Genomic DNA, 20,835 nt, shown 5'->3' on the forward strand with positions numbered 1-20,835 from the left:
GCACTATTCACAGTCGCAAAGACTTGGAACCAATCCAGATGTCCATCAGTGACAGACTGGTTTAAGAAAATGTGGCACATATACACCATGCAATACTCGGCAGCCAAACAAAGGGATGAGTTCATGTCCTTTGTAGCGACATGGATGCAGCTGGAAACCATCATTCTGAGCAAATTATCACAAGGACAGAAAACCAAACACCACATGTTCTCACTCATAGGTGAGAATTGAACAGTGAGAACACTTGGACACAGGGCGGGGAACATCACACAGTGGGGCCTGTCGTGGGGTGGGGGAATGGGGAAGGGATTAGGAGATATACCTAATGTAAATGACAGTTAATGGGTGCAGCACAGCAACATGGCACATGTATACATATATAACAAACCTGCACGTTGTGCACATGTACCCTAGAACTTGAAGTATAATAAAAACATTGAGTCAGTTTTAGGGAGGGACTATTACCATCCTTGTTTCAAAGTTACACCACAAGCTAAATTCTTCCCATGGTTAGCTTGGTCTGTGCCCAGGAGTAAGGGAGGACAGCCAGCCTGTGAGGCCAGAAGCAAGATGGAGTCAGCCATGCTAGACTTTTATCACAACCATGTTCTTGAAAAGGCGGTTTCACAAGCAGCAGACACCAGCTGGCTGTCCTCCAGTTCAGTTAGACACTGTCTACCTGGAGGTGGTGTCAGATCCCACAGGCTGGGGGCTCAGTCCCCAAGACTGTCTCCCAACCCAGACGCTAGTCGGAAATCAACCTCCAGAACTTCTGACCGACCGGCTTCAAGTGGGGGTTCCCACAGCCCCCTCTTTGGGTTGGAGTAATTTGCTGGAGTGGCCCATAGAACTCGAGGAGACACTTGTGTTTACTGGTTGATTATAAAGGATATTGGGGATGTTGTAGAGCATACAGATAGAGAGGCGCGTAGGGCGAGGTGTGGGGGAAGGGACGCAGAGGTTCCACGCCCTCCCCGGGCGTCACCCTCCAGGACCCTCTGTGAAGCTGGAGAACCAGTCCTCTTGGAGTTTTATGGAGGCTTCATGATGTCAGCATCTCTCCCCCCAGGGTATAGGGTGAGACCCTCTCTGGGGAGGGTCTTAAGACCCACAGTCAGAAAAGTGGGGGGAGATTAGAGTCCTGCCTTGGGACAGGAGAAGTTCAGAGAGATTCTGTCTCCTGAGGCCTGACACCCCACGTTATAACCAAAGACTGCAGCAAGAGCTTTGAGAGTTACAAGCCAGGAACTATGGCTGAAAACTAATAGAGTTTACAAAGCCTTTGCTGGGACATACCAGCTTTGAGTTTCAAGGTTACCCTGTGAATTAGGCAGAGGGGCGGGGGCTTCACCTGAGACCCAGAGATTTCCATGAATTTGCCTTGGACTAGAAGGCAGGCCTCCTGTCTGCACACCTCAGTGGGTCCCGGTGCATGGCTGAGTGTATGAGCAGCAGCACTGACCATCCCTCTGTTCTCTCAGCTGACCCAAGCCTTATCTGGAAGATTTAATTCTCACGTTCATGTTGAATATGAATGGCGACTACTCCACGAAGACCTGGATGAAAGTGATGACGACATGGATGAGAAATTGCAGGTCTGTGCCAGGTTGCTAACCATTAAGAGTTTTGATCAGCTTCATCCAGAACAATGTGGGTCCTAATGTGTAATTAAGGCAGAAAGCTGTTTTATAGAAATGAAAATGTAGCTTGCTTTTTGCTTTCATTGATCTCAGTAGGCTCTTGGTTTTATCCTTCCCACTACCATCTCCCGTCTCCCAGCTCCTGCACCCATTAATTTAAAGGAATGGCTAATCCTGTACTTACAGGCAGCCTTTTGCTACAAAGGAAAGGGGTGTGGGGGGGAGGGGGCGGGGTGGATTGATTCCAGTGGGTTTAGAGGAAAAACTCTTGCTATGGAGTCACATCATAAAGACCAGATTTCTCCCAGTCTAGGTGATCACATTCTCCTGGTTGATCTTAAAAAAACATTAACTGAAATCTTCAGACGACCTGTAGAGCTCATTGGGTCCAACCCTTTCATTTATCAGTTTGGGATATTGAAGCCTCAAGGGAAAAGTTGACTTGGCCAAAGTGAAGCAGCTATTTAGAGGCAGCCTTGGGACTGCACAAAGGCTCTTGCCTCCTCCTCCAGCTCCCTTTTTACCATACTCACTGCCTCACACACGGGGAGTGATCCCCAGGAAGATTGCTGCCTTCACGCAGGACTCGGAGCTGAGGGTCAGACTTAGACCGTCTGACCCAAAGCCCTGATTCGTAGCTGCGACCCACTTCCATCTGTCCTTCAGCATGGTACTTCGAGGCGTGCCTGGAATGTGCTCTGTGCTGAATTAGTGGCAAATGCTACATTAAACACATTTTCATGATTTGGCTTTTTTTTTTTTTTTTAATTTTCTGTAATGCATTAATGTTCTGATGTGTATTGAGGATATCTAATTAGATAGATGGATGGATAGGTCAGTAGGTGACCAGAAGGCATTTCTGAAACCTGTTGGACTGTCTTTGCTCATGGAGTTAACATCCATAGTTACTGCTTCTTAGAATACAGAATAAGAAATTACTTCACTTAAGAAATTACTTCACTGAGTTAGCTACAAAACAGTGTCAAAGCGAGAAGAGTCGACTGATTTCACACTTAACCTGCCTTAAAAGTTGGAAGCAGTCTGCCCCAGTATGCCTCTTCGTCAAGCGATCGGACGCCACGTTCCCGTTTTATGAGCAGTGATGAAGCAGGTTGCGTAGTCCAAGGAAAAGCACAAGAGCAGAGGCTGGTGTGGAGTCCTAAGACTCATCCACACTGCTCACCTGATTCTCAGCAGACAGCAGCAGGGACCGTTTATCCTTTCACCCGTGGGCTTTGCAATTTAGAAATATGTGTGAAGAACCACTGGGTGCTTAGTTCTGCACACCTGAGCTGGGTTTGAAGCGTTGGTTTGTCCTGAACCTAGAATGGGTTAGTGGTCATGTGAGGGAGAGGCAGGGCTGCTGCCCTTCACACTGAGCACCTGATAGGCACCTGGCATTGTGCTAGAAAAGCACTCGCCATATCCAGTGAACAGGTGAGAATGTGGTCAGCAAGGTGAGTCATTTGCTCACAATCATATGTAGTTTAATGAAGCTGGCATTTGAAATAGAAGTTAGATCTAAGTTACCTGAGTCCTTATTCCATGCATTCACTTCCAAGAAAGCACATGACCAGCTGGGCGCAGTGGCTCACGCCTGTGATCCCAGCACTTTGGGAGGCCAAGGCAGGCAGATCACGAGGTCAGGAGATTGAGACCATCCTGGCTAACATGGTGAAACCCTGTCTCTACTAAAAATACAAAAAAATTAGCCGGGCATGGTGGGGGGCGCCTGTAGTCCCAGCTGCTCGGGAGGCTGAGGCAGGAGAATGGCATGAACCTGGGAGGCAGAGCTTGCAGTGAGCTGAGATTGCACCACTGCACTCCAGCCTGGGCCACAGAGCGAGACTCTCTTAAAAAAAAAAAAAGTGGCCGGGCGCGGTGGCTCAAGCCTGTAATCCCAGCACTTTGGGAGGCCGAGACGGGCGGATCACGAGGTCAGCAGATCGAGACCATCCTGGCTAACACGGTGAAACCCCGTCTCTACTAAAAAATACAAAAAACTAGCCGGGTGAGGTGGCGGGCGCCTGTAGTCCCAGCTACTCGGGAGGCTGAGGCAGGAGAATGGCGTGAACCCGGGAGGCGGAGCTTGCAGTGAGCTGAGATCCCGCCACTGCACTCCGGCCCAGGCAACAGAGCGAGTCTCCGTCTCAAAAAAAAAAAAAAAAAAAACACGTTACCTTCAACGGGAGCAGGGGTGGCCAAATTATTAAAGGGCCTGATAGTAAATATTTTAGGCTCTGTGAGCCTAAAGTGTCACAGTCCATGTTATAATTACTTAGCTCTGCCAGGATGGCTCAAAAGCAGCCTTAGACAGTATCTAAATGACAGGATATGGCTATGTTCCAATAAAATTTTACCGACAAAAAACAGGTGGCAGCCCATAGGCCGCTGTTTGTTAACCCTGATTTGGATGAATCTCAGGAGCTCCTGTTCATATGGGAAGAAAACATTGATTTCTGCTGAATGAGCCATATAGCTGTTGGAGATTGAGTGCAGCGGGCTGGCCAGAGCTGACTACCCTGTGGGGTAACATAAGAAGTCATGTTTAGGAAGGGAAACTTCAGGAAAAATGCTGACTTAGGTTGAGATAACTTCAGCTGATAAGATAAATAGCTTATATTTTAAATCCATCACAGAATGGAGAATTTTAACTTGTAGTTCACAGCTTTTTTGGTGTGTGTGTGTATATACTAGTCTGTTCTTACACTGCTATAAAGAAATACCTGAGACTGGGTAATTTAGAAAGAGATTTAATTCACTCACACTTCCACCTGGCTGGGAGGCCTCAGGAAACATACAGTCATGGCAGAAGGGGAAGCAGGCACCTCTTCACAGGGTGGCAGGAGAGAGAGCAAGTGACAGCCTTATCAAACCGTTAGGTCTTGTGGGAACTCACTATCACAAGAACAGCAGGGAGGAACCACTGCCATGATCTAGTCACCTTCTTCTCACGACACGTGAAGATTACAATTCAAGATGAGATTTGGGTGGGGACACAAAGCCAAACCATATCAATGTGTGTCTCCTTCACGAGACACAAGGAGGAGTGAGTTTTCACTCTTGCAGCTCTCACGCAACTTGTGGCTCCTAGGCAACAGTTGAGAGCTCAAATGGTACCAAGCCCAGCAGATTTGGTGTCAGTGAGGTTTTCAGCCCTGTGTTGAATGTCATCACCAGGAGCAGTTCATTTCTGTCTCACGCCTCTGCCCCGATGTTCTCCTGCAGCCCAGTCCCAACCGACGAGAAGACCGGCCCATCAGCTTCTACCAGCTGGGCTCCAACCAGCTTCAGTCTAACGCTGTATCTTTGGCAAGAGATGCTGCAAACCTTGCCAAGGACAAGCAGAGGGCTTTCATGCCCAGCATCTTGCAGAATGAGACCTATGGAGCCATCCTGAGTGGCAGCCCACCTCCCGCCCAGCCGGCAGCCCCCAGCACCACCAGCGCCCCCCCTCTTCCTCCACGGAATGTTGGCAAAGGTATGACGCTGTCAGTCATCCCTGTGAATTTATAGAAGGTCTTGTTTTGTGGTTTGGGAAGTTTGCAGCTGCCCTACCTCCAACTCAGTGACCTTTGGGCTCTTCTGTTTTGTAGTTATTTTCTCTTTGCTTCCTAAAGGGATTCCATCATTCTTATCAGGCCAGATGGTGGTAGAGTCTCTTGATTTGACTCTGATTCTGGGCAGAGTTGTGGCATCTGCCTGGCTTGGGTAACATGGGAACTCCCCCAGGGCAGCCTGAGGTGGCCACCGGAACTCCCAGGGCTGGGCCCAAAGACACACTCCTGCAGGTCTGCCCTCCGCGACCTTCTGTTTACCTTTCTCCACTCTCCCTCCCAGGCCTTCGTTCTTTCCTTTTCATTTCTCTTCTATTACTTCTTACCAGTGATCCCCATAAAATGAAGGATAAAATTCTTCGAAGTAATCGAAATTACTTCGATTTCATTTCCCTGCGATTACTTCTTACCAGTGATCCCCATAAATTGAAGGATAAAATGCTACTAATTTGGGGAACAGTGCTCGGCCTAATTGTAAAATACAAAACCAGCCCTGTGGTCCTACCAGTGTCTTAGGGCAAAAAGCTTGCTCTTCTTACCTCAGCTGTAACCTGGAGGGTTTGACTCAAAAGGTGACACTTTCTGTTTTTGGAAATACGTAAACCAAAGCTCCCAAAAGTTAAGTAATTTGTCCTTTCTGAAGAGCAGCTGGCTACGGTGCTCCTTGAAGGCAGGTCCGGCAAGTGACCTGCTCAGCTCCGGGCTGAGCTCCAGTCGTCACGGTGGTCTTCAGAGGGTTTCCCACATGAAGGGGGCTGCTGAGGCTTTGATGGGAGGAGGGAGGCCCAGGAAGGACAACAGTCTGCACAGAGCATGTATCCAGACGCTGTGACCGCTGTGAGCCGCTGATGGGGTGGAGCCCACGCCCCCGAATACATCCCGAACTGCCCTTATGCGGTAGCTGCTAGCTGGGCAAAGTGGGTTGGTGCGTGAGGGTGGCTGAGGCCAGGAGACCTGGCCCAGGGCTGAGCAGACAGCTGCGACTTTGTGCTACACATACACTCGCCTGTGCGGCTGGGCCCGTCTTCCCTGCTGTCCTGGGTGTCTCAGACCCTCACATGGCTCTGCCCTGTCACTCAGGGAGGCCCAGAGAAGTGACAGTGAACCTGTCGTGTGAGTCACTGAGTCATACCCCCAAGAACAAACCTGCTGAGAGCAGGCCTTTCCCCCAGGCAGGCCCAGAAGCCAGCTGCTTGCTGTCCCCACACACCCCACGTCCCAGACCGCATCCGTCCCTGGTTTGCTGAGGATGTCCCTGAGCACGGAAGGCAGCTACAAGGTGAAGCCACACAGTCGCACCTCCTTCCTGTCAAACCCCCAGGCTGGCTGGTCAGGGCCCAGGGTGGGTGCGGCTTTCCTCCTGCCTCTCCCAGATCCTGCGGGCAGGCATGAATTTTCTACAGCCCACAATCAAGATGATTTTGATCATCCTCCTCAGCAGTGGCTTTTGCTGGCTGTGTATGTCATGTGAGGAAAGATTTTATTTTGTTCCACTGGGTCATGGAGGGGTAAACTCTTAATCTCCTGGTGTCTCGAAGTCTTGGAATTCGAGGGTTTTGATTTTTTTCCCTTTTGTTTTTGCCATTCCTGTCCCTAGCTTCATTTCTTCCAGTGATGTAGGTTTACCCCTTACCTGCCGTCTCCCCCATTCTCTGGGTAGCCCACATATGGTCTTGGATGGAATTCTCACGTGCAACTAAATAGCAAAGGGTTGACAGTGTCAGCCTTGCACTTGGGGCAGACCTGGCTCTCCATGGGAGGAGCTTGAAGGCTTCCCCTGGACCCAGTGGCCTGGCCCATTTCTGGGCCCAGCCTTTGTCCTACGGGCTGTGCACAGCCTCCAACATGGGGTCACACCTGGCACCTGGGCCCCGTGCACCTGAGCTTGCAGGTTTGTCAGGCAGAAGAAGGGCTTGTGACCTGGGAAATGCCATCTCTTTTGTGGGTCACCTGAGCCTGATTGGTGTCATCTGTGTCTGCTTCCAGCCAGAAATATGTTTGCGGGAGGGAGGGAGGGAGAGCCCCTCCTCTAGTGTCTGATCCGCACTCTGCCCTCCACCTGTGCCAACTGGGCACACGGTACTCCTCTTCGCGTGGTGGTGACTCCCACGGCCCATGGGAAGGACTCGGTGGGAGGGTGGAGAGGAGCAGAAGTTCCAGAAGCTCCAAGTGCAGTGTTCGCAAGAGAGCACTGTGGCTGTTTATTTCCTTCTTCAAATGATACTGATATTTGAGAAATAAACTCAGGAATTTTTAAATTTCATGGATTGAGAAAACCAGCTGAGAATAGTCCTTGAAGCATCTTTGGTTTAGTGGGTATCAGTGTCTATCTTCCACGTGCCAGAGACAGGAGTAAAAGAGTTGAGGGTTCTAGGTAGAAGGGTCATACTGACCATTTCATAAGGGGGAGGATCAATAACGCAGTGTTCTGTTTCTGTTTTTGTTCTGTGTGTGCACGTGTATGTGTGCATGCATGCGTCTGTGTGCATGCGTGTGGGTTCAGTTCAGACAGCCTCCTCTGCTAACACCCTGTGGAAGACAAACTCTGTAAGTGTGGACGGTGGAAGCCGGCAGCGATCTTCGTCAGATCCGCCAGCTGTCCATCCACCGCTGCCCCCTCTTCGCGTGACATCTACCAGTACGTTTTTTTCCTTTTTTCTTTCTTGCCTGTGGGCTTTGTAGATCTGGATGGCGGGGGGTGCTCTCTGGAGCCAAGTGCCCCGTGTTGTATGGCCCCCTGTGGCTCCTGTGCAGGGCTCCCAGCTCCCCCAGCCTCCTCCATCACAGCTGCAAACCCCTGCCTGTCCCCACACTGCACCATTAAGTAGCTTCCTCTCCCTTCCTCTGTCTTCCAAAGCATTTCAGCAACATTTCCTCCTCTACGCAGTACCCCAGGGTTTCTTTTTCCTCGGGCCATTTGGTGATCTTCAATATTTTGGGACAGTCACTTGGTTTAGAATCTGGCTTTTTGTTTTTCTTTTCTTTTCTTTCTTTTTTTTTGAGACAGAGTCTGACTCCATCACCCAGAGTGGAGTGCAATGGCACAATCTTGGCTCGCTGCAACCTCTGCCTCCCGGGTTCGAGAGATTCTCCTGCCTCAGCCTCCCAAGTAGCTGGGATTGCAGGAGCCTGCCACCATGCCCAGCTAATTTGTGTGTGTGTGTGTATTTTTAGTAGAGACAGTTTTGCCATGTTGGCCAGCCTGGTCTCAAACTTCTGACCTCAGGTGATCCACCTGCCTCAGCCTCCCAAAGTGCTGGGATTACAGGCATGAGCCACCATGCCCAGCCTTGTTTTTCTTTGTCCCCTAGGCTAGAGTGCAGTGGCACAGTCATGGCTCACTGCAGCCTCCAACTCCTGGGCTCAAGCGATCCTCCTGCTGTAGCCTCCTGAGCAGCTGGGATTATTGGTGCAAGCCACCATGCCCAGCTAATTTTTGTATTTTTTTGTAGAGACAGGGTTTTGCTATGTTGCCCAGGCTCAAATTCCTGGGCTCAAGTGACCCACCCACCTCATCCTCCCAAAGTACTGGCATTACAAGGTGTGGGCCACCACGCCCAGCCTGGCACATTTTCTTTAATGTCAACACGTGGTTGAAAGTCCTGAAACCCTTCGTGAGTGAAGCAAGAGGAGGTTTTTAGGAAGAAGTTTTTCTCCAGTGTGCAGAACTAGAGCATCTTTTTTCGCTGGATCAGAGAAACGAGCCCTGGATGCTGCCCCGTCTCCTGCTGCAGCAGCCCTGGAGTGGGGAGTCCAGCATCTCTGGGCTTCATTGCTTCCAGAGCATGAGAATTCCTGAGCCGAGGTGCTCGTGACTTCCTTAGAATAAGTTAAAATTAAAAGCAGCCCAGCCCCAGCTAGAGTCAGTGCCATGTGTGCACGTGCTCGCGGCAGAGCCGGGAGCAGTGGGTCTGGGAGGGTCTTCAAAGGTTTCCAAGACGAACACACTGAAGGCTAGGCCTACTTTCCTGCCTCTCCGTCTGGTGGCCCTGGGACTGCATGTGTGTGCTAGAGTCAGCCTTTTGACTTTTCCTTTAAATTGGAAAGAGGAAACAATAATGAAAAAAAGAAAGATCATAAGTTGGATCCCTTCATTTTTCCCCACCCCAGGTTTCTCTTTGTTTAGCTGAAGGCCTCATTCTTCCTGGCTTTTCCTGGCAGAGGGAAACCCAGCGCCTTATATGTTCTTTCCTGGCAGAGGCCACCCATCCTGAGGCCCAGGATGATAAGCCTGACATTGAGAGAGCGCTTAACACTCATCGGGGGAGGAGAGACAGAGGAAGGAGAATTGGGCTCACAGCCTCCCTCCAGGTCTTACCAACTCTGCCACCCTTGACGAGAGCTCTTCCCCTCCGTGGGCCTCGGCCTCCTCGTCTGTAAAACATAGACACTAATAAAGCTCTGCACCCACCCACTCCGCAGACTGAGGAGCCGTTACTAAGTTGGTAGCTCCCATCTCTTCTCAGATCCACCCTGCCCAGCAGCCCGATGAAGTGCGTAGGGCCTCGTGCCTTTGGCCACAGGTCCGTTGATGTGCAAAGCAGGCCCTGCTTCCCCAGGCAGAGCTGAGAGCCCCGGCCTCCTGCGGTTGGGTCTCAGAGTTGAGAGCAGGAAACTGCTGGCTTTCCCACATGGAGTTCTAGCTGAGAAAATACTCACTCACGGGCTAAGAGAAAAATTGTCATCCTAACTTTAGGCTCGCAGCTTCCTTATTAGTTTGGAAAGGACTCCCTGCTTCCTCCCTGCGAATAGTTTTCTGAAAACCAGCAAGGAAATAGCAGCAGGGTTTTCCTTAGGAAATAGCAATAGAAAAATGAAGCCCTTCTCAGAAAGCCTCCAGTGAGGAGGCCTGAGTGGGAAGCCTCGCAGCTGACCCTCTGCACGTCTGTCCTTTTCCTCCGCAGATCCCCTGACCCCCACGCCGCCCCCTCCTGTTGCCAAGACACCTAGCGTGTTGGAAGCCTTGAGCCAGCCAAGCAAGCCTACCCCGCCTGGGATCTCGCAGAGCAGGCCCCCACCTCTGCCCCCACAGCCGCCCAGCCGCCTCCCGCAGAAGAAGCCTGTGCCAGGGTAAGCCACCCCCAGCCAGCGCGGCCATCCGTGCTCCTGTCCTCTGATCTCACCTGCCACGGGGTCTGGATGAACGTTTGCAATCCCCAGGGTTCCTACTCCAGCGTGCGCGCCACGCAACTGATTCCTCAGGTCTGAAGGGTCTTAAAAATAACTTGAGGATTTTTAGACTGTAAAAATGTCTTACAAATGTACATTTTAAGTCCACAGAATGAATTTAGACAACGTGTCCTCAACACACAAGGCCTCTGGGTTCTGTTTGCAGCTCACCACCCAGGTGGTCTCTGTTTGTTTTCCTTCTATTTTCCCAAGGTTGTTTTGAACACATAGACCCTCTGTGGTGTGAGGCATGGATTTCCCACAAACAAGGATATGTATTGTCCTACATAACACAATACCACCTGCAAAGTCAGGAAATTAACATGGATGTAGGAACAGCACCCAATCCTTAGACCCAGTTCAAGCCTGGGTGTTTGTCCAAATAAGGCGTTTGTTGCAGATGGGTCCAGTTTGTGGCTCTTTTTTTTTTTTTTTTTTTTTTTGAGACGGAATCTAACTCTGTGCCCCAGGCTGGAGTGCAGTGGCGTGATCTCGGCTCACTGCAAGCTCCGCCTCCCAGGTTCTTGCCATTCTCCAGCCTCAGCCTCCCAAATAGCTGGGACCACAGGCGCACGCCAACACACCTGGCTAATTTTTTGTATTTTTAGTAGAGACAGGGTTTCACCGTGTTAGCCAGGATGGTCTCAATCTCCTGACCTCGTGATCCACCCGTCTCGGCCTCCCAAAGTGCTGGGATTACAGGCATGAGCCACTGCGCCCAGCCCCAGTTCGTGGCTCTTAATCTGGATCTTTATGGTGGGAAATGGTTCCTTTTAGTGGAAATGATATTTAGAGGCCAAGTTCTGGGGGCTAGGTGGAGAGTCACTGCTCCCACACAGGCCCTCCGAGCTGTCAGAACTTGGAAATATGGATACATGTACATGGATACATACATACACCATTTATCTCTCTATTCTGTATCTTTCTGTATTGAAATCCATGAGTTCACACTGACGTCTCTAATTTCAGTTGTTCTAGTAACAAACCACACCAAACTGACAGACATGAGGCACGGCCATTTGATTCTGCTGACAGATTGTCAGGAATTTGGATGGGACTGTGGGGTCTTTGTCTTTGCTCCACAGTATCTAGAGGCTTTGCTGAAAGGACTCGAAGCCTGGGGGTGGCTGGACACAGGAGGTGACTTGTTGGCTGGGGAACAAGGTCAGAGCCTTTCACTCACCCTGTGGTAGCTGATGCTGCCTGTCAGCCAGAGCCTCAGCTGGGCTGTGACTGGAACATGGTGGCTGGGTCCAAGGACGGGTCTCCAGAGAGATGCCTGGCCCTGGAAGCTGGCACAGAATGACCTGCCATACATTACTGTTTAAACAGTTACAAGCTCAGACACAGGGGCAGAGAGGAAGGCACAAGGAAGTCATCAGTTCCACCTCTCAATAAAGAATTCGGGGCCAGGCGCAGTGGCTCACGCCTATAATCCCAGCACTTTGGGAGGCCGAGGTGAGCAGATCACCTGAGGTCAGGAGTTGGAGACCAGCCAGGCCAACATGGTAAAACCTCGTCTCTAATAAAAATAGAAAAAAATTAGCTGGGCATGGTAGCAGGCGCCTGTAATCCCAGCGACTCAGGAGGCTGAGGCACGAGACTCTTGAACCCAGGACGCAGAGATTGCAGTGAGCCGAGACTGCACCATTGCACTCCAGCCTGGGCAACAAGAGCAAAACTCCATCTCAAAAATAAAAAAATAAATTATTTGGGGACTGGACACCATGGCCCACATCTATAATCCCTGCACTATTTTTTTTCGGGGCAGGGGGTGGGGGAGCAGCAGTGGACTGGCCACCATGCCCGGCCAATTTTTTTATTTTTAGTGGAGATAGAGTTTCACTGTGTTAGACAGGATCGTCTGGATCTCCTGACCTTGTGATCCGCCCACCTTGGCCTCCCAAAATGCTGGGATTACAGGTGTTGAGAGGTGACAATGTGCTAGCAGTCCTCACTCTCAGCGCCTCCTCGGCCTTGGTGTCCATTGTGGCGGCGCTTGAGGAGCCCTTTAGCCTGCCACAGCACCGTGGGAGCCCCTCTCTGGGCTGTCTGAGGCCGGAGCCTCCTCCCTCTGCTTGCAGGGAGGTATGGAGAGAGAAGCACGGGTGGGAACCGGGGCTGTGCTGGCAGGACAGTGTGAGTTCCGGCGGGCCCTGCACATGGAGCAGCCAGCTGGCGCTACCAGCCCAGGGCAGTGAGAGGCTTAGCACCCGGGCCAGCAGCTGCGGAGGTTGCACCGGGTCCCCCAGCAGTGCCCGTCTGCCGTCGCAGCACTCAAATTCTCGCGGAGCCTTAGCTGCCTCCCTGCGGGGCAGGGCTTGGGATCTGCAGCCCGCCATGTCTGAGTTCCCCACCCTGCGGTGGACTCCTGCGTGGCCTAAGCCTCCCCGACGTTCGCCGCCCCCTGCTCCCTGGCGGCCAGTCCCATCGACAGTCCAAGGGCTGAGGAGTGCGGGCGTGGCTCGGGACTGGCGGGCAGCTCCGCCTGCAGCCCCTGTGCAGGATCCACTAGGTGAAGCCAGCTGGGCTCCTGAGCCGGATGGGGACTTGGAGAACTTTTATGTCTAGCTAGAGGATGGTAAATACACCAATCAGCACTCTGTGTCTAGCTCAGGTTTTGTAGATACACCAATCAGTACTCTGTGTCTAGCTCAAGGTTTGTAAATACACCAACTGGTACTCTGTATCTAGCTAACTCTGTCTAGCTAACCTAGTGGGGACTTGGAGAACTTTTCCCTCTAGCTCTCTGTGTCTAGCTCAAGGATTGTAAACGCATCAGTCAGCACTCTGTCAAACTGGACCCATCAGCAGGATGTAGATGGGGAATAAAAGCAGGCTACCCCAGCCAGCCGGAGGCAACTGGCTGGGGTCCCCTTCCAGACTGTGGAAGCTTTGTTCTTTCACTCTTTGCAATAAATCTTGCTGCTGCTCACTCTTTGGGTCCACGCTGCCTTTATGAGCTGTAACACTGTCTGCGAAGGCCTGCAGCTTCACTCCTGAAGCCAAGGAGACCACGAACCCACCGGGACGAACAAACAACTCCAGATGTGCTGCTTTTAAGAGCTGTAACACCACGAAGGTCTGCATCTTCACTCCTGACAGCGAGATCACGAACCCACCAGAAGGAAGAAGCTCCAGACACATCTGAACGTCTGAAGGAACAAACTCTGAACACACCATCTTTAAGAACTGTAACACTCACTGCGAGGATCCGTGGCTTCGTTCTTGGTCAGTGAGACCAAGAACCCACCAACTCCGGACACGGTGTGAGCCACCACGCTCAGCCCATCCCTGCATTACTTTAGAAGGCCGAGGTGGGAGGATCACTTGAGGCCAGGAGTTCAAGACCACTGTGGGCAACATAGTGAGACCCTATCTCTGCAAAAAAAAATTAAAAATTAGCTAGGCATGGCAGCACGCGCCTGTAGTCCCAGCTACTTGGGAGGCTGAGGCGGGAGGATTGCTTGAGCCCATGAGAAGGCTGCAGTGAGCTGTGATGGTGCCACTACACGCCAGCCTGGACAACAGAGACCCTAGCTCTAAAAAAAGAAAAATAGTAACAAATTGGAAGGCAATGTTTTACAGTCACCATGGGGTTTCTTCTAGTTTTCTTCTTTTCTGTATACTTCCTTCCTTTCTGAGGGTGAGCAGTCTGGCTCCCATCTTTACTTCCTTGATCTGTGTCTATTTAGGAGACAGGTCCCCCCTCTCTACTGCCGCCTCTGCGCAGCAGCTGCCTTTCCCTGTTTGGGTCTGCCTCTTGTTCCAGGACCCCCACTGGGTGCTCAGGGGGGCTGTCACTTCCCGCCACCTGGATGCTTTCCTCCTCCCACCTGGGCTCGGACGCTCCTGTTGGGCCACCATCTGCGGACATGCCCTTCTTGTTCACCTCTGGGTGATGCGCCTCCCCAGGTACCAGTGTGGGTGTTTTCATCTGCACTGCCAGACAGATGACAGAGACTTTCAAGGTACAAGCTATGTCCTTCAATTTGGAGAAATTTCACTGATTTTTTAATGCCTTAAATATTGGGGTTTTTTGTTCTCTCTTTTAATGTTTCTTATTCCTCAGATGTCACACTCCTTGGCCTTTCTTCTGAATGTGTCATCTTGTTTATTGGAGTACCCTAAGTGCTCTGACAAACTTCAGCATCACCATGCTTTCACATGTGGAAGTTAGCTTCCTGCTCACGCTAAGTTTAGTGTGCATATTCTTAGTTGTACCCCAGTCCCAAAGGTAGACCCAGACCCCTCCGATCTTCTGCTTCTACCATCTGTCTCCTGGGCTCAGAGTTAATTCTGAGGGGAAGGAGTTGCTGTGGGGGGCAGGCTGGATGCCCACACTCCCTCCTCCCAGGCTGGGGCTGGAAGTGCCACCCGGTGCAGGGGAGTCAAGCTGTCATCCTCAGCTAGCCCTCTGCCACCTTCTCACGGCCATCCCTGCTTTGCTTGCCTGCCTGTTTTGAAAATCTGTCTTCTGGGAGATTTTCTAGAGTTTATCTCCCAGTTCTTTTACTAAGGCGTTCATGCCTGTTCTCATATAATAATCCTCAAGTTAAACTCTTTTTGTAGAGATATTCTTTTTGTTTCCTGAGATCATTTCTCAGTCTCCTCCCTCTGAGAATGGTTGCAAAGGTGCTGGCGGGTGTGTTGCAGTTTTCGCGTTCGTGCAGTGTGTGCTGCCTCCACACCGTTTTGACCTCTGTGGGTTCCAGGCTTTTCCCTATAAATGGCAAGCTCGGTGTTTCCCCTGCAGGTGAGGCAGTAAAAACTGGCAGACTGCACAGAGCCGCCCACACCGGTGTCACCGTGGAGTGGTCTGGCTGGGCCTCTTGTCTCGTCTGAAGTTTTTTTAGGAGCAGAGAAATAAAGTTAAGCTTTTACTTAGTCCCTCTGTTTTTCAAGATACTCCCAACAGCCGCACCTGCTGTCCCCCGTCCAGATACCCTCTGTTTTGCCCTCTCCAAGAATAGAAGCTTCCTGTCCTTAGTAGGTTGGGCAGGGCAGCAGCTAAGGCTAATCAGACCTGGGGCGAGAGAGATTCCAGGGATTCATGAGCTCCTTAAACAGATTTTTGGCTAATTCTTCTGCTTACTACCTTGCCTTTCTCCCCTTCCAGAGGGTCCTGAGCCTTTTGGGGACACTACAGGACAGATAGGAGTATTTCAGAGCCTTCCTCACTGCTGGAGTGGGATTCCATTCTTGAGGTCAACTAGGTTGACTATAATTTATCTTTCATTCTGTCGCCCAGGCTGGAGTACAGTGGTGCAATCACGGTTCACTGTAGCCTCGACCTCCTGGGCTCAGGTGATCCGCCCACCTCAGCCTCCGCATGGCTGGGACCACAGGCATGCACCACCATGCCCCCCTCAATTTATTTTTATATTCTATAGAGGTGAGGGTCTCCTTATGTTGCCCAGGCTGGTCTCAAACTCCTGGGCTCAAGCAGTCCTCCCACATTGGCCTTTCAGAGTGCTGGGATTATAGGCATGAGGCACCGTGCCTGACCTCTTTTAGGTTTAATTTTTTTAAATCCTTTTCCTTGGGAAGAAGTGGAAGTAAATGTACTTAAATCTGCCATTTTAACCAGAAGGCTCCCAAAACTTTTTAAATGCTACTTTGCAAGATAACTTTTTAAAATATAACATGCAGGGCTGGGCGTGGTGGCTCATGCCTGCAATCCTAGCATTTTGGGAGGCCAAGGTGGGTGGATCACTTGAAGCCAGGAGTTTGAGACCAGCCTGACCAACATGGCAAAACCCCATCTCTACTAAAACTACAAAACTTAGCTGGGCATGATGGTGCACACCTGTAATCCCAGCTACTCGGGAGGCTGAGGCAGGAGAATCACTTGAACCCAGGAGCTGGAGGTTGCAGTGAGCTGAGATTGTACCACTGCTCTCCAGCCCGGGCAACAGAACCAGACTCCATCTCAAAAAAATAAAATAGAATATGCATATCTGTGCCTTCCTAGTCTTAAACAGCTACTGAATTATGCTGTAATAAATGGGCTTTCCAGTGCTAATTATTTCTGCCTCTACTCCAAAGTGGCCACAGGTCATGCTTCCCTTGGCTTCTGGACTCTCTTCTGCCTTAAGACGCCCTGCGATTTGCACTTTCCAAGCTGCTGTTTTTCAAGAGAACAAATCGTGTGGAAGTTCTGGCTAACGAGCCGTCAGCTCCCAGCAGTTATTGGGACTCAGAACCGTGGATGTCAGCTGTGAGGTGCAGGTTTCTGGTTCTCAGAAGTGTTCTAGCTGGGAGAAGCTGGACAGGTTTCCTCTCAAACATGATTCTACCTGGTTTCAGATCTGACTGGTAGGAAAAAGGGAAGCAGGGCAAGTGAGGTTAGAGCTACCCAGGACAGATAAGGATGGACGGAATCGTGTCGCCAGTGCCCAGTGGAGTTCTCACTCTAAAGGAACACGCTGGTGCATCCTCTTTGTAAAGGATACTATCCCTCCCCCACCGCCGGTAATTTTGTCTCTGGTATAAATGTGAATTTTCACACCTCTTCTCTTAGGGTAGGAGTCAGCAAACTATGGGTCACAGGCCAAATCCAGCCTGCTGCCTGTTTTTTAGGGCCCATGAACTAAGAATTAAGAATGACTTTTGTATTTGTAATTGAGTGGAAAAAAAAATCAAAAGGATATTTTACGGCGCATGAAAACTGTGTGAGATGCACTTTAGCGCTCATGAAATATTGGAACATTAGCCACACCTGTTTGTTTATGCAGTCTGGGGCTGCTTTCACGCCACAGTGGCAGAGTTGAATAATTGCAGCAGAGATACTAGAATCCACAAAGCCAGCTGGGTGCAGTGGCTCACACCTGTAATCCCAGAGCTTTGGGAGGCCGAAGCAGGAGGATTGCTTGAGATAGGAGTTCGAGACCAGCCTGGAAAACATAGTGAGACCATGTCTTTACAAAAAATTTTGAAAGTTAGCCAAGCATGGTGGCGTGCACCTGTAGTCTCAACTACTCAGGAGGCTGAAGGGGGAGGATCACTTGACCCCAGGAGTTCGAGGCTGCAGTGAACTGACTGCCTCACTGCACTCAAGCTTGGGTATTAGGGCAGGACCCTGACTCAAAAAACAAACACAAAGTCCGGGTGCAGTAGCTCACGCCTGTAATCCCAGCACTTTGGGAGGCCGAGGTGGGTGAATCACCTGAGGTCAGGAGTTTGAGACCAGCCTGGCCAACATGGTGAAACCCCGTCTCTACTGAAAATACAAAAAATTAGCTGTGCATGGTGGTGCACACCTGTAATTCCGGCTACTCGGGAGGCTGAGGCAGGAGAATTGCTTGAGCCCGGGTGGCAGAGGTTGCAGTCAGCCAAGATTGTGCCACTGCACTCTAACCCGGGAGACAGCGTGAGACTCCATCTCAAAAAAAAAATAAAAGAAAGAAAATCACAAAACCTAAAAACTTTACTAGCTGCCTCTTTAAAGAAAGTCTGCTGACTGCTGTCTCAGAGGATCAGGCCTGCGAGTGTTCTGTAGTTAGGGATGACTGCAGGCAAGGGGGTCAGCCCGGTCAGTGTAATGATGTCTGCAGAGACATTTACACCCAGAGACACTGATGGAAAACAAATGGCCAGACTGGTCAAATGGGAGGGGTCTTTATGGAATAAAACAAAGTTCCTTTTCAGTTCCTTCGAAGTATGAGCAAAACCCATGTGATGTTTTCTCTGCCTTCGTTCTGGGACTGTAAGCATCGAGGCCAGACAGGGTTCATTCCGAGCAGCAAAGGGAGTGTCGACGGACGGGAGCGTACAGTGGAAAGAATCCCATCTTTGCCTTCCCTTCCTCCCTGGTCTTCCTCTTTGGCTTCTCCAGCCCCCGTCCTGTGCCTGGCTTTCTGCTAGGTCCAGGAGATCCACGGGGGAGCTGAAGCCAGAGGTCCTCACTGATGGCACTGCTCCTTAGCTCTGGAGTTGGCGGATCTTGTGTCACAGCTTTTGCAGATGAAAATGCTGACTCTCCAGAACCCATTTATCCAGAGCTGCCAAGTGGCAGGTTCAAACTGAGGGACCCCTGTCTGCCAGCCCTGAGAACCACATCCTCACTCGTGCGTTTCCACCTTGTGGCTTTGGGGCATGCTGGCCCAGAGGCTCATGGATGGGGCCTGAGCCCATGGCCAGCCACATTGGTTCCCAGAAGCAGGGACCGCAGAGGCATGGACAGCACTGACTCAGGGTGATCGGACCCATCCTGGCAGAGCCATCTGGGCCTGAGGTTAAGGTTCAGCCCCGCCCTTTCGTGTAGATGGGACCAAGGCAGGGAAGGGGCTGAGCAGACTCAGGGCGGGGCCAGTGCCCAGCATTGCTCCAGACCCTGGCCATCGGCAGGCTCACATGGACAGAGTGCTCAAGAAAAGCCCTGGTTTTAGGATCAGAAACGTTGGATCTAGCACTTTCTCAGGGCCTCTCATTCTTCCTTTTCCCATAAAAAAGAGAGCTGAGTGACAGTGGAGGAAATCACCTTACACACTTTCAGCTTGAACTCAGAAGGTTCTCTGATAAAAGGGGACGAGAAAGGGGCAGGTACCCTCAGGTAGCAGTAAATCTACTTTTTCCCTGTCTTTGTAGGGCTGACAAGTCCACTCCACTGAGCAGCAAAGGCCAACCAAGAGTACCTGGTAATTATTTAATTTGGGACTGAGTTTGTTTCGCTTGGTCCATGGGGGCAATGTGGGGGACGTTCCCTGCCAGGTGGTCAGGCCTGAGGGAGGGACCAGTTGTCTCCCCTCCCACAGCCCCCCTGCCCCCCTGCCCCCTGCCCCTTCTCCCCTCTTGCCCTCCTCCCCGACTCCTGCCTTCCTGCTCTCCTCCCCTGCTCCTGCCTTCCTCCCTGCTCCCTTCTCCTCCTCTCCCGCATCGTCTCATGCCTTCTTCCTCCGCCACCTGCCTTCCTCCACCCCTCCCCTCCCTTCCTCTCCCCCTTTTCCCTGCCTTTCTCCTCCCTCCTGCCTTCTTCCCTCCTTCCCTTCTGCCATCCTCCCCGCTCCGCTCCCTCGGCCTCTGAGACCCCTTGCTCCTGAGCAGCTCAGTCCTGGGGCCCCTCACCTTGTCCCCTCCTGCTGACAGGGCGGGCTCACTGGGGGACACTTGGCTGCCACACGAGCTCTGCAAGGGCTGCATCCAAATCAGAAGGTTCCCTTTTCCCTCAACAGATGGGAACACCTGGGGGGAAACCTGCTTTCAGACACACCCTGTGGCTTGTACATTGTTTACATCTCATGGTTATGATCGATGGGATGTCTTAAGTTGCTTCATTTTTGCCCTACAGTGGATCTTTCTGCAACAGAAGCTCTGGGTCCTCTGTCCAATGCTATGGTCCTGCAGCCCCCTGCACCCATGCCTAGGAAGTCGCAGGCAGTAAGTGACGAGCCCCCTTTCCTGCCCCTCTGCTCTCGCCAGGAGGGTGCAGGTGGTTTCACAAGGGCTCGGGGAAAGCAAGCCTTCCCCTCTTCCCTTGGTTGGGGGCTGGACAGGGGTCTTCTTGGTACCTGATTGCTTGGATCTTGGCAGCTGGTGGGTTTGGCCCTCCCATCGCAGCTCCAGGACGGGCCCACTCAGAGTGCCCTGCCCCGGCCGCTTTGTTTCCCAGCCCTTGGCCCCTTCTCTCTGCTTGGTGGGGAGCTCTTCCCTTTTCTCTCCCTGGCTCCTGAGCTGCACTGACCTGCCCCACCTTGGCATCTGCGGGCTTCTCAGGCCTAGGGACGGGGCTCCTGAGACCGGTGGAGGCAGGGTGCTTGAGCTGTCTGCCCTGAGAGCTGAGGGCTGCAGCCATGCTAACCTTTGTTCCCTCTCCTGACACAGACCAAGTTGAAGCCTAAGCGGGTGAAAGCGCTCTATAACTGTGTGGCTGACAACCCCGATGAGCTAACCTTCTCCGAGGGGGATGTGATCATCGTGGACGGGGAGGAGGACCAGGAGTGGTGGGTGAGTCAAGGGTGGGCCCGGGAGGTTCCTGGGGGCTGAGCTGCATCCCTGCCTACCTGGCTGGAGAGACTGGCTTGCAGGTGAGATTTTCTCAGCCTGAGCAGTCCAGACATGGTTCCTGGTGCCTCTGCCCCTTAGCATCCTCAGGAATTGCTTCCTCCATGGACACCCACTTCTGAGCAGGCCTGATTATTCCCCAGGGTGGCTGCTTCCCCTGTTAGGGTGCAGTTTCCAGAGCACCCATGAGGGCCTCAAGTGAGACTCCTTCATTTTGAGGCCTTGAGTTTCTAGGTCATCACCCCCCATTGCTGGATTAGTGGGATCGGGTGTCTGGAAGGAGCTGACCTAGAGCACAGAGCCCCAGGCGTGAGTCTGGTCCTGAAATGAGCTGTGGCCGCCCAGGCATCCAGCAGGGTATGGGAACAAGATGAGTGCCGGCCACCTAAGAATTCAGACTTGGCCACTCACGGGCCGGTGGCTTGCGGCTGGTTGCTTTTATCTTTAAGCGTTAGTGGGATCATCTG

At 51.7% G+C, this 20,835-nt stretch overlaps 1 protein-coding gene across 2 annotated transcripts in view; it reads left to right on the forward strand.

The window, feature by feature from the left end:
* The window catches only part of ASAP2 (ArfGAP with SH3 domain, ankyrin repeat and PH domain 2), a 199,863-nt gene that overhangs the window by 174,938 nt on the left and 4,090 nt on the right, over positions 1-20,835 (forward strand). Inside the window, exons 21-27 of one of the 2 annotated variants that reach the window (XM_023199047.1) lie at positions 1,482-1,595; positions 4,869-5,121; positions 7,701-7,835; positions 10,102-10,267; positions 18,956-19,005; positions 19,656-19,744; positions 20,189-20,311. In XM_023199047.1, coding sequence (XP_023054815.1) covers positions 1,482-1,595; positions 4,869-5,121; positions 7,701-7,835; positions 10,102-10,267; positions 18,956-19,005; positions 19,656-19,744; positions 20,189-20,311 — 930 coding nt within the window. The remainder of the gene's footprint in view (positions 1-1,481; positions 1,596-4,868; positions 5,122-7,700; positions 7,836-10,101; positions 10,268-18,955; positions 19,006-19,655; positions 19,745-20,188; positions 20,312-20,835) is intronic. The other variant, XM_023199055.1, reaches the window with a different exon arrangement.

This window comes from Piliocolobus tephrosceles, chromosome 15 (genome assembly GCF_002776525.5).
Source record: "Piliocolobus tephrosceles isolate RC106 chromosome 15, ASM277652v3, whole genome shotgun sequence".
NCBI lineage: Eukaryota > Metazoa > Chordata > Mammalia > Primates > Cercopithecidae > Piliocolobus > Piliocolobus tephrosceles.